Genomic DNA, 16,956 nt, shown 5'->3' with positions numbered 1-16,956 from the left:
TGGATAAGCCTTGGGCTGCTAACCCCAAGGTCAGCAGCAACCCCTTGGGAGAGAGGAGGCTGTCTGCACCCCTAAAGATTTACAAAGTTTCAGAAACCCTATAGAGGGTCACTTTGAGCAGCAAAGGTCTCAAGGGCAGTAGGTTTGGTTTTGGGGTGTTAATCCTTTCTCCCAATCCTTATCTACCCCCCCCCCTTATTTAGGCACCTGGAGTATCTTTCCTGCTTCCTTACATGTGTTTCTGCACCACCGGGAAGCTTCTGAAGAACCAGGGTAGTATTCTTAAGTGTATTTTGTTTTCCCTCCGCTCTGAGGCACAGAACTTTGCGCATGATATTCGCAGCACAGTTCCTTAATAAACATTCCACAAAGAATCTGTTCAAGATGAACTTTGAGAAGGCACAGATTGAGTGCCGACTGTGTCTCAGTGGCTTCACATATGGGACTCTATTAAAACTTATCAAAACACCCTAAGGGAGGGGTTATGATTCCCATTTTCCAGGTGAGAAAGGGGGTCAGAAGTACGGCAAAATGCGCAATGTCACAATGGCTTCTGGACTCAACTGATGTCCACTGTGCTCCAAATTCTTGATGATACTTCTTGACCATGCAGACGATCAGCTGAGCTAGGAGCCAAGCCAACTCATTTCTATATCCTTAGGGACCTATACATTTTCTTGGCATGTAATCCGATGCTATGTGTACTCAACTTATCCTTACTTTGGAAAAGGATGAAATGCAGCCAATTAATGCACGTTATGGTCTCAGCTCCACCAGGGCAAGCCACTCCATCTCTCCCAGCTGCAGTTTTGCTATGAAAACCTAACACTTAAAAAAAAAGAAAGAAAGAAAACCTAACATTCTCTTGCCTTATAGATTCCACCACCGCCAATCCCATCTTATTGTCTCCCTGCTCTTTTCAAGTGGCCTCACGCAGTTGCTTGTACAAGACTGCATGCGTGCATTTCCCTACTTCTGCTCAGCGCTGCTCTGCTCAATGATGGCAGTGATTCTGTGGGAGAAAAACAAGTCACCTTGCACACAGGAGAGCAGGGTTCAATTCTCAGCCAATGCACCTCATGTGTGCATGCTACTATGATACTGAAGAGGTTACAGTGGTGCTCCCACACTAAGACACATAGGCCAGAAAGTTCTGGTGATCCACTGGAGAACCTCTGGACCACCACGAACAAATCTTGGGGGTGGTGCAGGACTGGGTGGTGTTTTGTTCTATGGTATGTATAGTGACGATGGGGCTGCCATGATGTGGGGAGCGACTGAATGGCAGCTAATATCACCCCTGCACTTGGGCTCTTCCTCTGCCCGACTCGCCCTTCTTCCTGCTCCAAAGACTAATGGTAAACTCATCCCCTAAATCCAGCCCAAGGGAGTCCCAAACGAAATTAATTGCTTCCTCGTATGCCAATAGCACTTAAAGCTTGTCTCTATTTATAAATGGAGCACGTCCTCACTCTATCCCCACTGGCTCTAGCAGGAGGAGTCTATCTCACGCAACCTCCTAACCTGAAAGCCCAGCACAATTTCTGAAGCTGACCTCCTCAAATTTCAGGGAGGCTTGTAAAACGGCAGAATTGAGGAATGTTTGCTGCATTTAGTGTTTGTGGAAGCAAGAATCCAGTTAACCATGCCTTAAAATGGAAATACCATCTGTCCTTCCTCTTTCAGGGGGTTGTGTACATGTTAGCACCTCACAGAGGTCTTCTCGCCCGACCATCCACTCAGAGATAGATTCTCCCCTCCCATAGCTCAGAGAACCATATTCCCTTCCTGAGTTCCCATCAGGGTAACTGTGTGGTGTGTGTGTGTGTGTGTGTGTGTGTGTTACTTATCCAATGTCTATTCTCTTTCCCATAATCAAACTGGAAACTCCATGCAAATAAGGGCAATGCTTAGTTCACCACTGTATTCCCAGCACAGAACATGTACTCAGTAGTTAATAATAGTTATCGAATAAAAGAGGTGATGATTAAATGAAACGAAGTATCTTAAAGACCTCGGTAAACTGTGGGGGGGGGCAGTAATTAAGAAACACTTAATGGTCATATGGAGCCAGTGTAGCTCCACTTAGAAAATAAGGCAAAAGCTTCCATCGCTCATCCCATAGCATATGTCTTTATTGGGCAAAGGTACCTCCTGACTAACCACTCAGGTACTGATATCTGAACTCATTAGACTAATAGTAGCAATTACGTTAGTGAGTAATTTGCAAAACTATCAGCTATAAGAAACAATCGGTCTCCTCCAAAAGCACTGAAGGTATCTACAAATAGAAGTCAAAAGCTTCCCCTCTTCAAAAATAACTTTGACTTTCATACCTGCCACTAACGTTCCAAAGTCCTTCCACCCCAACACTGATGAGAAGCATGTGTAACGAACTGTGACTATGGGCCTACATTCTCAAGCAAGTGGACCCCCCAAGCAAGCAAAACACCATTGCTAAGGTGGGGTCAGAGGTTCCCAGGCCCCCCAAACGGTGCCAGCCCCTTTCAAGGCCTAGCAGTGTGTTCCCACGATCCTGGGGCTTTTATTTATTTATTTAAATTCATTTCTTTGTTTCAATTTTGCAAAAGCAATCGAATCTTGAGTTTAATTTTGTGTTTCTTCAACCGACTCCTCAAACTTGCATAACCTTCGTGCTCTACAAAACCTCAACTCACCCCTGAGCTGATGGCTTTCACCCTTAGCATCAGACCCATTGGTCTCCTCAGGTGTTCAGAACCAACCTGGCCAGGCAGGCACAGGTAACGACTGACTGTCGCCAAGTCCAGTTCTCATCACGAAGCAAGTCAGAATTTTTTCGTAAGCGTGCTGTCTTTGGAGATGTTCTAAAAAGCGAATGTTCCATCTGATTCACTTTGTTTCTGATCCATAAACATTCCTCTCCCTCATTCAACAACACAGCTCACCTACACTGAAGTCCTAGAACCTAAAATCCACAAGAGCCCTTAACCAGAAGGCGTCATCATGTTTCCCACTCCACAGATGATGACGTGGAAACATGAAGAAGTGAAATACCTTGCCCAGGACCAGACAGGTAGGGAGGGAGGGCTCTCCGATCTCGGGTTGTCTAGCAGCCTTAATGCCTCGCCTGGTTGCTCTGTGCACTGTGACCATCGTCTACCAGAAGCACTCCCTGACAGCAGGCCTTCTGTCCTCCTGGGCTTTTGTAATTCCCCACAGAGCTAATGATGAATAACTGGCACTCAATAAACATATTTGAATGCACCTAATGTAACACACTCCCACACAGTGCAACACGACTATAAATATTCTTGCATGGTGAGGTCGTCATATACCGAAAAAGAGGTTCCATGCAACAGAGGGCTTTAGCCTGTTCTCTTGTGAATGTCTCTCAGGAATGGCAGAGAGCTGAAAATGGGGTCAGATGTTTGCAGGATTTGTAGCTACAAACCAGAGAGTGCTCAATGAGATTTTACAGTGGAAATACAGGCCATCCGAGGGTAAATCAAAAAGTGTTGCTATGAAAGCTTACAAATGTTGATTAAATAAACATATCAAAAGGTGAAGCTGCTGTTTTGCAACAGAGCCTCCCTGGAGGACCAACCACTTCTGAGAGGGGCATTTCCCTCCCTCAAACTCCTCCCTGAAGAAGGCTGTTCTTCCTTAGAGACACCATGTCAAAGCGGCAGCTGGGACGCAAAACGCGTTCTTTTTCAATGTTCTTTGAGTTTGGGGAAGATGAGAACTGGAGGGTGCATAAGGCAAAGTTTCCAAACCAAATCCTAATAGAAAACAGGATGAGTTGGTATCTTGTCGTGATGGGGAACAGAAATTCCTCTGTGCAGTTGCCCTGGTTTTCTCATCAATGTAGTATTCCATTTTCTTTAGAAAGTCTTCATAATAAACCCGTGATCATCCTGTATCCTTCAAGAAGATCTATCTAGATTGTCCCTTGATAAGGCCCCCGGAGCAGTCAGTGCACACTTCCTAACTGACCACCCTGCATTGAACTTAACTGGCCCAGGAGATACTGGAAAGGCCTTGTTTTGATTGGGTCTTGCTGGCTGGGCCTTGTTGCTAAGACTCAACCCTTTCCCCTCCTCCCATTGAGATTAATTCCATAAAATTGACTTCTCTAGCTTCAAATGACTGATGGCGGCATCAACTCTTTGAGCCAACTAGTTTTCAAACCAAGGCTTTGGCACCAACTGGGTGGAAAGCTTGCCGGGGCCAAGATGTTTGCTTACAATTGAAAATGCTGAACCATGTGAGCAGCTAGACTGTCAGTGGCGATGCTGGAGTCTCTTCCCACTAGTTTCTGGGTTTCAGCCACAGTCTCTTCATTTGGCTGTCATTCATCCAGGTCGACAGACCTCCCTGTTTTTGTTCATCTTTAAGGTCTTCTCTTAAAATGTTTGCTCCATCCAAACATCATTGTTTTATGTGAGTGCCATTCCCGTCAACTTGCTACAGAGTCCAATGATGTGGGAAGATGTACAGTTGAGCTTCCTTAAATTTTAACATTGGCCTTGCTTTAAAGATTGCTCCCCCCTCTGATGGCACAAAAGTATCCTTTTTGGGGGGTGGAGGCGCTCTAATGAGACTAAGATAAGTGCACTACTGAGAAAACTGGCCTATAGCCATCCACTGATCACAGAGACATGTTTAGACACATTCCTTGGGATGCAAAGAGTCTCAAAAAATTTGTGGAAAAAACACAATTATCATTTCATTCCATTTCTTCACAAACTTTTTGAAGTCCCATTATAAACTCAAAGGCGCCCTGATGGGATAGTGCTTAGTCACTCTCTAAGGTCAGAAGTTAAAACTGAGCAGCCACTCCTCAGCAGAAAGATGACACTTAGGACGCCCTACATAGGGTCACTATGCGTCTGAACCAGCTCAAGGGCAGTGGGTTGCGTAAAGTCATGTGTGTGGGAGTTGGAAGCCTAGTAGCAATACGTGTTTGACTTGCTCTGATCTATGAGCCTTTTAAGTCATTTCAGCGATACATTATTTTAATTCAAAGGGAAGTATGGAATGTATTTAATAGGGGGAAAAGAACTTAGTAGGTTTACTAAAATGAGTTTTTTAAAAAATACAGACATACAATGGAATCCTACTCGGCCATGGAGAGAACTGAAGTCCCGATGCAGTGCTGAGTCCTGAAAGCCTTGTGCTGAACAGCATCATGTTGACCGCCCACAGTATGCTGATCAGGAAAGGCTAACTAACGTATGCCCTCCCACAAAACAACTAGCAAGGACCTAGAGAGAGAGAGACTAAGCTCCATCAGTGGCTCCCCAGTGGTGGGAGACAGGAGAAAAGGGGTGTCATTGTTTCAGAAATAGTAAGAACCTGTTAATGGGGATGGAAATTTGGCAACAAATGGGGTGTGTGTGATGGTGGAACACCTAAGTGTATCTGTTATCACTAAATTGTACCCATGAAAAGCTTCCGTAAATTGGCAAATGTGCTATCTAGAGAGAGGGATAGATTACATAGTTCTCGCTATTACAACAACAAAAGCTATGCATACCCAAGGCAGACAAAATAGCTATGTGCAGTTGTCTGTGGGTCTCCAGTTGTTCAAAGCTAAGGTATGCTGAAAAGGCAAGCCGTGCCGGCCTCACTGAAACCCAGCGGCTGCCTGTAGACATGGCCTGAGAGTGCTGTACATGTGATGCATTGATCTGGCCTGAAAGGCAGCTCACCATTTGGCACTCAGACCAACATCAAAAGGCAATGCTCTTAATGAGCATCTGCAGCTGAGAGGCAGCATTTCAACACCATGAAATGAAAGGGCCCAATGGCACCACTGCCCAAGCCAAAGAATTTACATCCCTTTACATCCGCAAACGGAGTTAAGGTTTGGCACCAAGAGCTTGTGACAAAGGGGACTAGAGATAGCAAGGCTGTGACCTTCAAATGCTTCTGCATTTTATTGCCCCACAATAAACAACCAGAATTATTGATCCATATACCTACCAGTAGTGCAGGAAATTGTTTCATGCCATTTTTTTAAATAATAAAAACTCTGGACCTCATATATGTAATTATAAAGATTCAAAAGTGCCCTCCTTCCAGAGATTCTACCTCTTCTTATTGGTCAGAGACTTGTTGAGCATTTTAAGAAGCATACATTTCTACTGAATGTTACTCCGGTTTCCTTCTTGGCCCAAGAAACCCTAATCTTGATCTCTTTCATGCAGACCGCAAATGGGTCTTATATCTACCCAGCTGACTGTTGCCGTCATATTTGCTTCCCGTGTTATCTCTTTTCAAAGACTAGTAAACACTACCCCTCATTCGCTGTCATTTCTTTGAATGTTCTGGACATTCCTCTTACCAGTAGTTATTTTGGCCAATCACTGAACTGAAGAATTATTGACACTAGACGACTAATCTTGACACCATAAACTATGTGTGGGCACAAAAACTCAAAACTTCCATTGTTGATAGGCGAGCCTCCTTACGACGCCTTGTGTCTGGCCAGGCTGTCAGGGTTCCCAGCAGACAGATAGGAGCAGGTGGGGCTCCTTCTACCTTCTATCGATTGGTTCTGCCCTTCATCACCACAAACCCAGATCCTCAGAGATCAAAGCTTCCCTCACTTAGCAACAGGTTGTCAATCACTTATTTTATACAAAGATAGAAGGTACCATCTCTAAAACATCTTTGGAGGTGGGCCAGAGCATGTTAGTCACTTGCAGGCTGGAGTGTGGCCACAGGTCTTTAACCTTGGAGACGTAAATCTGGGACTCCATCAAAGGAATGCTCAACCATGGGCTGCCCACCCAAAGTCCATATTTCAAGCAGTGAAAAGTTTACAAAATGCTGTCTATAATTTAAGAAGCAGGATTCTGTAAGGAACAAAAACATCTGTCATGTTTAACATTAGTTTTGGAATGATAAAAATGGTGCTATTTATTTGGAGAGGCAATTAAGACATTGTTCCTGTGACAGAAAAATATAGATATAGATTACTTCTATTAGATGACATGCCATCCTCTTAGTGATGGATGCATTATTCCAAAGAGATGTGCTATGCAAAGGTCATAGCATTTGGGTGTTCCATGTGACGAATTTCTCCCTGTGACAGCTACCTGGCATAAGTACCCACATCACTTGTACAGAGCGCATACAACTTATTTTTGGCCCTTTTGTCTTTGTTTTTTTTTTACAAACAATTACTATCTTAATTTCTCAAACTATCAAGCCTGATAAACCAATCACCAATGAAGTCAACAGGCCCTTAGTAACATCATTCAGCCTAGAAGAAGTGATTAAGCCTTTTCTACTGAACAAGGATCTTACTGTTTAGATATTAGTTTATGTGGGTGTATTATTGCTATTTTCTGCTCATCCTGTTTTGTTTTTTAAGGATTTAGAATAAAGGCATCTTGGCAACACGTTACATCAGTTAAAGTAAAACAAGAGGGAACTTCTAATTTAAAAACTTAAAAATTATGCATGTTTCAGACTGGTAAAAACTTAGCAAGGTTACTAGATCATTAGGATTTTTGTGGAAATAGTAACTCAAAATCAAGTGAAAGTCACATGTGAACAATGTCTAGACTACACACCTTTTTTAAAAAAACATGCATTTAAAATTTTTTCCATCTCATTTACAGTATTTAAAAATATGTGAATCTTTTTCACATTCTCGGATGAAAAGTCTCTTTTGGGGGTTTGAGCAGAGTTGTGAGAGGTTCTCAGCATGGTTTTATTAGTCAGCTATGTCTTGTTCAGAGAAGACAGATTCCCAAGCTTAAGATGAACATCACGTGATTGGCCGAGTTAAGGCTTCCTGTAATTGTACCACAGCAAACTTGGCTGAAACACAGATTCATTCATTCATTGAGATATGTTATGTATATAAATATATATATAGGTATTTCATAGATGTGCTAGTTTTTGTAAGCTATCAAAGGTATTCATTGTTTTTAATCTGTGGCTATATTGCTAGAAGGACAGTTAGAACCAAACCTTGATACTTGAAAGTTAAATTGGCAGAGGATTGTAAAATCATCAAATAAACATATAATCTAATAAACAATTTTCCCACACAACATCCAAAATTGGTGATAGAATATACTCGAATTTGCTATTCAATTCTACAATCTTTCCCATTATTGCTAAAGAGCCCAACCATTAAAATGAAAAGGGGGCGGCTAGCCTGACTGGTTTGTTAACGCTTTCCACGTAAATTTTCACATGCACAGAGCCGGCGTCCATTTGCCTGAATCACCATTATCCCCGGAGATGCAGCCTGTGTGTGTGTATCTACGGTTATGTGTTGTATGCCCCTTTTGATTTGGATTTTTCAAGGGGCTTTATAAACTAAGGTAGAAAGGAGACTTTAATGGAAAATTACTTGGCTGTGGAATATCATTCAACTTCTTTTGTTAAGCAACCTTGTATGTGCTGGCACGTTCTGCCACCATCCCGTGCTGGTTACCTCCCTTGGCAAGGAATGAGGGCACTCTCGGTCCAGGAAACACTGAACACTGGTCAGAATGCCACCCTAGCTTGGGCATCCACAATCAGCCCAGTGAACCCAATCTAGTATTCCCTGGGCGTGTGCTTGCCTACCCTCCCTAGGGATCCAAACCCCGGGTGTAACACCCATCCCCAAGATGGTAAGGACGGCGGCCAGGCAAGCTCTCAAAAAGCCCACTTACGAATCAGTCCCCTCAATGTCAGCCCCCATCCAAAGAGGAGGAGGTCCCTGAAACACACCCCCCCATCAGATGGGGAGGTCGCACAGAGGGGACACAGGGACAAGATGGAAGAGGGCAGGACCCCAGTGGCCCTAGATTAGGAGACAGCGCCTGCAGTGTGGGGTCGTCCACCAGTGCCCCTTAAGACCACGCCCCCGGCATCACCCACGCCCCCGCCCCCCCCCACCCCCCCGCCGGAGTGTCAGCGCAAGCGCGCCCAGCCCCAGCGCCCGGGCCGCTCGGGGCAGCGTCCTGCACAGCGCAGCTCAGCGCTCCGACCCGGGCAGACTGCGCGAGGTCGTGTGTGCAGGCGGGATGGGTAGGGGGTCCGCTCTGGTTGGCGTGAATGAGGCACGACTAGGTGGGCATGGGCGGGCTGGATACGGAACCCCTCTAGTGACCACCTCGTCTCCATTTTCCTTTTCTCCAAAAATGCAAGGCCGGCAGGGGACCCGCCCGAGGGCGGGGTTTCTCCCGCAGGGGGGTGTGCGAGACCGTTAGTCTGGAGCACCCAGAGAGTCCGGGTGGCTCAGGGCCGCCACCCGCGCCTCAATAAAAGCCTCTCGCGGCTTCCCGCCCAGCCAGCCTCGCTCTGATTGGTCGCCATGGGAGGGACCTGAGTTGGCTGGAGGAGGTGGCGGAGCGCCTGCTCGGGTGCCGCCCGGGGAGGCGGCCCGCTGGGTGCTCCCTGGGGCGGCCAGTGCTCTCTCCTGGCTGGACTCGACCCTCCCCCCTGCACAGGTCCGGCTGTGCCTGCAGGGCAGCGGCGATGCCGACACGCAGCGCCCTCCAGCCGGCTCTCCCTGGGTGCTGGAGCTCTTCACACGCCCCCCGCCCAGACTGTCCGCCCACCCCACCCAGCGCTCTGCGGCCCCAGCTCCACGCCCCCCTCCCCACACCCCGTCGGTCCTCACACGCCTAAGCGCAAATCCTTAGGCGAGGGGTGGAGGGGGCAGCTGAAGGTGTGGGTGGACGCACACCGAAGAACCTTCCAGGGGAGCCGGGATGACCATCGCTCACATGAAATGACCCTCCCTCCTAGCTGGCAAGGGTCTCTGGGCGTCGGCACAGCCACCGCCACCCGCGGTAGCATCACTATGGTCCCCCTTCCAGCTCCCTATTGTTCACACTTTGCCAGGATCGGGAACCTCGCCCAAAGAAAGGAGCCTGGGGAGAGGTGTTTCGGGCGGCTACCTGCCATTCTTCTCTCGCCCTGAGCACCACCAGGCTCGTGCCTCGTGTAAAGGCACACGCGCGCGCACACACGCGCACACGCGCGCGCACACACACACGCACACACACACCAGGCAGCTCGGATCACGCCCTCCCAGCCCTCCGCCCCTCCGCCCCTCCTCCTGTCAAAACGCGCTGCTCGACCCTCCCATCCCTCTGCTCCCCGCCGACAGCAGCCTTTGCAACTCGCCAGCAATTTGGCAAATAAAAAAACTAACGTCATAGCGACCTGGGTGCCACCACAGCCACACCGCCCCGCCATTCGGCCCATTTCGCCCGATTTTGCAAACCGTTATTTCTGCTGGGTGGAGGGGGGCGGTGGAGGGCGGTGTTGGGGGAAGGGGGTTGGCCAGGGGACCGAAGGCAGCCAGACCCACTTAATTCGACGAGGGGAAATCACGATCGGGATGGGGGTAGCTGTCCGGGCCTTATTGTTCACTCTTCCTGGAGCTCGGGCAGACCAGCCCCTGCCCTCGGAAACAGCTCGCGCGGTGGCACCACCCTAGCCACGGGCAGCTCTGCCCCGCCGCCTCGCCACCCACCTCCCCGCCGCCTGCCTTCAGGAAGGAGCGCTGCCCGTCACCCGCGCGGCTGCGGTGCACCGCGAGCCGGCGGGCCGCTAGCACACAAAGTGGGAAGGGCGGGCTGGAGGGGCGCTCGGCGTTCGCTACCCAAGGAGACAGCCCGGGGCCAGTGGAGCCTGGGAGGGCGCGGGGTCCGGGTGGGCAGCAAAGGCGACACGCTCCTTTCTGTGCCCCACTGAAAGGACCGCCCGGCGCTAGCATTCCCGGGAAAACCACCCCCCAGCCACAGGGCTCCTGGAGGGAGGTGTAGGGGGAAGGGAGCACTTATGGAAGCCGAGCGCGAGAAGGGGGCAAATGTACCTGCAGTTCCCAGGAAAAACAAAGTCCAGATGAGATCCTTAGTTTGCAGCATTGTAGTCTGCTGGCTGGGAGGGATGTTCTTGCCGCGGTAAATTCTGTGCCCCCTCCCTTGCAGCGAGCGCGGACGGCGGCCGAGCCACAGACCTAGGGGCAGACAATTGCCAGGCGGAGTATGATTATTTTTGCAGAATTGTTTCCTGCCAGCGGCTGCCGAGCTGCGTTCACGCGCTGAGCGGAGAATGAGTGACAGTCCCAGCCTCAGCACACTCGCAACTCGGAGATCCTTGCGCTGGCCCGGGTTCGCTTTGATGGAACTGGGGATGGGAGCGGGGGGCGGGGGTGAGAACCTCACTGTGTCCTTCCACCACGCCGGCCACAAATAGTGCCGAACATCAAGGAGGTAAGAGAGACAGGGGAGGCAGATGCGGCCGCTTGCAAAACGCGGCCTGGAGCTGCTGGAGGAGTCGGGATCGTTCACACGCAGTCTCCCAGGCAGAACTGGGATTTCTTCTTTTCACACTTCTCCCACCCGCCTCCGCGTTCCCTCCCGCTCGCCAGCCTTCCTTAATCAGGAGTTTGGATACTTTAATAACTGATAAATCGTACAAATAAAATCTTAGGTTTGCAAAAGTTATCGAATCCCTCCATTTAGACCCTAAATTCTTGAAACCCAAGGATAGCCTAGATTTATTTATTTTTTTGGAAGCGCAGGAAATTAGAAATTTGGAGAGGCTCGGGGTTGCTGTTGCTGGGCTTTGTTTTAGAACTGTTTGTTTGGCTGGCCTTATTTATTTATTTTAATTGACTATGAAGTGAGCGCTACCACAGAGGAGCAGCATATAAATCAGTGAATCCCAGGGAAAGGAGGCGGGAAAGAACTCACAAGTAGAGGAGAAGGCAGATGCGTAGAGTGAATTTCCAGAAATAGCTGGGAGAAAATGGGACCTTTTCTTGTTTATAAATGCAGTCTGCTTATGAAGATCATGGGGCCATTTATGCATGTCTGATGATAGAGGAGCAAGATTAAATAATATTTCCTTGCAAAGGGTTACAACCTCAATTCTCACAGAGCAGCATGCTCGTGATGACTGCGGTGGCAACCTGAAGAGGCTTCTGGCAAACGTACAGCTGTACTTCATAAAGAAATAGGGGGCGGCAGGGTGAATCCCATCGATGTGCTCTAGGAACCTGAAGGTTCAGGGACCAGGTGTTCTAGGTGCTGGGTGAGGGGATTAGCCTGACACTGTGAATTCTGACCCCAGAAAGCTGCCAAAATCCAAAGGCACCTGTACACCATCCCAACATTACCGTATCTCCCCCTGCAGGCCAGCCAGCCTCTGTTCTGGGAGGGGCTGTATCTTCTCTTCTATGCACTAGATCAACTGGGCCTCACCTGCACTCCCTGATTCCTGGTTTCATGGAAAAGTATTTTCTCCCCAAATCAGCTTTCCCCCCCCCAAAATTTAGTTATGTAATATTTATTTTATACCGACTTTAAAAGTATCCCACCACCTGTCAATCCGTTTATTGCACATTGCTTTGATGCCAGAAGCTATGCGACGGATATTTCTGATGCCAGTCGGGTCACCATGAGTAGGCAGATCTCAGTGGCACGTACAAGTTCAGGTCGTCTAGGAAGAGAAACCTGGCGAATTATCTTCAAAAACTGTTGTTATTGCTGCCGTTGTTGTTAGATGCCTATGGCAGCGGGAGGAAACATTACCTGATCCGGTGCCATTTTCACAATTGCTCTTATGTTTGAACCCAAGCAGCCATTATGTCAATCCCTGTCAAGAGCCTTCCTTTTATTTCACTGATCCTCCACATTACCAAGCACGGTGTCCTTCTCCAGGGACTGGTCGCTCCTGATAACATGCCCGAGCTACATTAGATGAAGTCTTGCCATCCTTGCCTCTAAGTATCAATCTGGCTGTACTTCATCCAAGATAGATTTGCTTGCTCTTCTGGCAGTCTGTGGTGCTGTCAATATTCTCCGCCAGCACCAGAATTCAAATACATCGATTGTTCTTCATTCTCCTTACATGAGGCAACTGAAAATGCCACAGCTTGTTTTTCAACACTTTTTAAAAGTCTTGTGCAGCAGAAATTACCCAAATCATCCAGTATAATGTTGGATTCTAGCACGCCCTAGGTTCAATGGCACTGAAACTACACAGTGGCTGTAACAACACACTCAAACACAGCAACAATCGTGAAGATAGTGTATCACTGGACAGTGTCTCTTCTGTGGTTTCTATTAAGACCATGAGTTGGGGACATCTGGACAGCAGCCCAACAACAATAAATGTGATATTTGCTCATTGTAGAGAATCCCAAAGTGAGAAAAGTAGAGAGAAGGAACTGTAATTCCCCAACCTGTTGGATTCCAGAGACATCCACTCATTTTCTACAACTTCTTCATATGCTTATGATTTTTATAATTGAGATATTACAGTAGCCATTTCAATCCTGCTTACTTTCCCCAGTGTTTCATTAGAAGCATTTTTCCAGGTCATTAAAAAGTCATTCCAAATATTTTATAGCTGTTTGCTATTTCTTCATATGGATGGTTCTTCAATGCTTCTCCCGTTGTTGTATATTTAGATCATTCCCAGAGACTGAGAACAGAAGCAATACTTTTTTCAGAGCATTTTTCAACAAATATTTATTGAACAGCCACTGTACTTAGCTCTATCTCTATGTTGGGTGCAGTGGATTAGATACAAATTGTACGTGTGTCGAGGAGGGGGGTGTTGTTTTGTTTTGTTAAATGGTTGCTGTATTTAAACGTCTTCAGCTTCAGATGTGATCTCCTGCCAAACTGTAAAAGTGGCCCACTAAGCTTTGTAAATTTATGCAGATGCATTTATTAGGCTTTGAGAGTGGAGAAGGAAGGAAGGAAGGAAGGAGAGAGCAGGGCTTGGAGGGAGGGAAGCAAACGTGTGAAGCTTGGGGCCCTCAAAATAAAGTATCTGTACTGTCTAATTTTACCACCCAGGGTGAGAGACACCCCCTGCAAAGCTCCCTCCTTGTAGTGCTTGTTAGTAGAATTAAAAGATTCCTCACTATATTTCCTCCCCAAATGTCCCTATTTTTAGCTTCCCTCTGTAGGCAGGTGTGGAAATCCTATCTCACTGCAGCATGACTGAATGTCTTCTTTTCTGAGTTGCCCCTCCCTGCCACGGGTAGCTGTCGCTCCCTTATCCTAATGACTCATTCTCTAGAATCCGGACACCCAAAGATTCCAGCCCCTGCTTCTTGTATCTGCCCCACTTGTCTCCACTCTTTCAACTCTCCACTTGACAAAACCCGAGTCTGAGCGTTCTGAGTTTCGGTCACTCTCTCAACCTCCTATCAACACAGACCCAGAACTAGACCCCTAAAGAACCAGGAACACATTAACAGGCTTCTATACGTCCGAATTGACTCGACTCAGGGACAGTGAGTTTGGGTTTAGATTTCCCATGAGAGTGAGGAGGCCTTGAGGAGACAGTGGTTAAGCGCTCACTGCTAATCAAAAGGTTGGTGGTTCAACCCCACCAGCCCTCCACAGGAGAAAAGACATGGTGATCTGCTCTGAAGAGCAGAAGCCTTACGGGGCAGGTTCCAGTACTCTGCCCTTGCGTAGCTGCGAGTCAGAGTGCACTCCATGGCACACACACGGCAACAATCGCGCGGACAATCCCTGGGTGCTGCAAATGGTGAACATGCTTGGCTGTGAACCAAGAGACACAGGTTGGTTTGCGTATGCCGAGAGACACCTCAGAAGAAAGGCCTGGCAATCAACTCCTGAAGAGTCAACCATTGGAAACCAGGTGGCACGCTGTTCCACGCTGACACACATGCAGTGGTCGCTGCAAGTGCGAGTCGCTCCCACAGTTTGCTATGTAAATACCGAGGGAGGAGGCATCCGGGCTGTTGAAGAGAGAGCACTTCATTTGCAAAGTCTGCAGTCATCGAAGAAGACGGCTATGGTCAAGGACACCAGTTAGGAGGTGAGCACAGTGTTCCTCATGGGATGACAGGAACTGAACTCAGTCAGAGGCAGTGGGAAAGGAAACAAGCAGGATCATGGATTGGAGGCCCATTTCCAAGAGGGCAACAGAAGATCCTAGGAGCTGTCCAAAGACTAGGGTCCAAGGCAGAGGAAAAGGCCAAAGATTTCGGTTTTTGCTTTTATTGGGTTTTTCAGTCATTGAAGATATATATTCATTGAGTGTCTCACTGAGGATAGAGGTTAAATTTAAAAATAAAATCTCTCACTGCCATCGAGTCAATTCCAACTCACGGCAACCCTATAGGACAGGGTGGAACTTTCTGGGGGTTTCTGAGGCTGGAACTCTTCGCAGGAGTAGAAATCCTTTCTCCCAAGGAGCAGCTGGGGTTTTCAAACTGCTGACCTGTGGGTTAGCAGCCCAAGGCTTCTCTTCTCCTGGAGAGGGCAGATAACGAACCAGTGACCATCTACTATGCTGAATGATGATAATTACTGAAGAGAGGCACACAGGAGAGTATTGGGCTGGCAGAGCAATTGCCAGTCTGTTTAGGGGCGGCCTGGGGTGGGGGGATGTCTCTGAAGAAGGAATAGTTGACAGAAGTCTAAGGGAAATGATGATCCCAGAGTTTCCAGCTTGAACAGCTGAGTGATAGCCACAGGAAGTAGAGGAGAGCGGGCAACCCTAGACAAGGTGATCGCAGACGGGCAGTGGTATCCTCTCTGGGTTTACTAAGTTTGAGAGGGCATCCGAATAGAAAAGTCCATGAGACAGTCTGAGAGAAGGAAGCCTTGTTGCTCTTAGGTGCTGCTGAGTCCATTTCAAATCCTAACTTCTTCATGGACCACAGAGCCAAACACTGCCCAGTCCTTCACCATCCTCAGACCAGTGCTCGGTGCAAGCGAAGGGTTGGAGCACCCACACTGCCCATCCATCTTACTGAGAATGTTCCTCGTTCACTTCTACCTCACCAAGCATAATGTCCTTCTCCAGGGACTGCTCTCGCCGGCGGACGTGTTCAAAATGTGTGAATTGAAGATGCATTTCCTGGCATGTGACACTTCCTTGAATATATTAATCAGATAATACCTACTGCCATCAAGTCAGTTCTGACTTATCGAGAGCCTGCTGGACAGAGTAGACCTGTCCCACTGTGTTTCCAAGGCTGTAAATCTTGATGGGACCGGACAGCCTCATCTTTCTCCCTAGAAGTGCCTAGTGGGTTCATAGTGTTGGCTTTTTGGTTAGCAGCTCAATGCTTAACCCACTGCAGCCCCAGGGTTCCTTATGGACTGACATGACTACTTGAAAAATTCTAAAAGATAGTGTTCTTCCAGCCCCACCTGGAGGACTTATTTCCTGTGGATGTTGAGAGAGATGTATCCCAGGACCTTTATTTCACATTTGACCTAAGGCTGAGCAGAATGCATTCTGGGAAGCCTAATTCCTTAAGACTAAAGCAAGAGACAGTGAGCAGGGGCTGAGAGACAACGGACGAAACAAAGGTTTACCTGCATCATATAGCATGGCCCAGGGAGACGTGAGGAGCAGGAGACAAACTCGTGCCCACAGTGCTAAGTTGTGAAAGGCCCAGGGAGCCAATAGAACTCACTTCTAGCTCTCCTGTTCTAGATCTGATTGACATCAAATGCTCTTTCTAAGCTATATTGTGTGACGGGGATGAGGCAATTGGCATGCTTCCTTCCCTGCTCAAGGTGGGCTTCTAACTCACTGCTACTGACTCAATTCTGACTCCTAGTGACCCTGTGGGCTAGGATAGAACTTCCACTGTGGGTTTTGGAGGATGGGAGTAGAAAGCCTTGTCTTTCTCTCATGGAGTGGCTGGTGGTTTTAAACTGCTGACCTAGAGGATATCAGCCCAACTGGTAACCCACTGCACTAACAAAGTGCCTTCAAGGAGTTCACAATTAGGAACTGGTTAAGGAGGAGAGAGCACCCATCAATAGCCCCAGTCAGATAGTGCTGGGGACCCCACAGAAGGAGGAGAAGGGGTGGCAGTCGACACGGGCTGTGCACTGCCCATGGGTGCCCTTCAACTCCCACTCTGCCCAAAGTGGCCTTGGAGCTTGGCTAGGGTCTTGGGGCTTGGTCCCTTTTGTAGACCTCCTATTCTGGAAT

At 48.0% G+C, this 16,956-nt stretch overlaps 1 protein-coding gene across 5 annotated transcripts in view; it reads right to left on the bottom strand.

The window, feature by feature from the left end:
- Window positions 1–11,194, bottom strand: part of NCAM1 (neural cell adhesion molecule 1) — a 370,435-nt gene extending 359,241 nt beyond the window's left edge. For 3 of the 5 annotated variants that reach the window (XM_075546611.1, XM_075546612.1, XM_075546614.1), the window contains exon 1: window positions 10,823–11,189. In XM_075546611.1, the coding sequence (XP_075402726.1) occupies window positions 10,823–10,874 (52 nt within the window). In that variant the 5' untranslated portion in view covers window positions 10,875–11,189. Of the gene's footprint in view, window positions 1–10,822 lie in introns of all 5 variants that reach the window. The other 2 variants (XM_075546609.1, XM_075546610.1) reach the window with 1 other exon arrangement.
- Window positions 11,195–16,956: the final 5,762 nt, after the last annotated feature.

The sequence above is a fragment of the Tenrec ecaudatus genome, chromosome 4 (genome assembly GCF_050624435.1).
Source record: "Tenrec ecaudatus isolate mTenEca1 chromosome 4, mTenEca1.hap1, whole genome shotgun sequence".
NCBI lineage: Eukaryota > Metazoa > Chordata > Mammalia > Afrosoricida > Tenrecidae > Tenrec > Tenrec ecaudatus.
The sequence above is the reverse complement of the archived record's forward strand: the minus strand, read 5'-3'. Positions and strand labels throughout refer to the sequence as shown.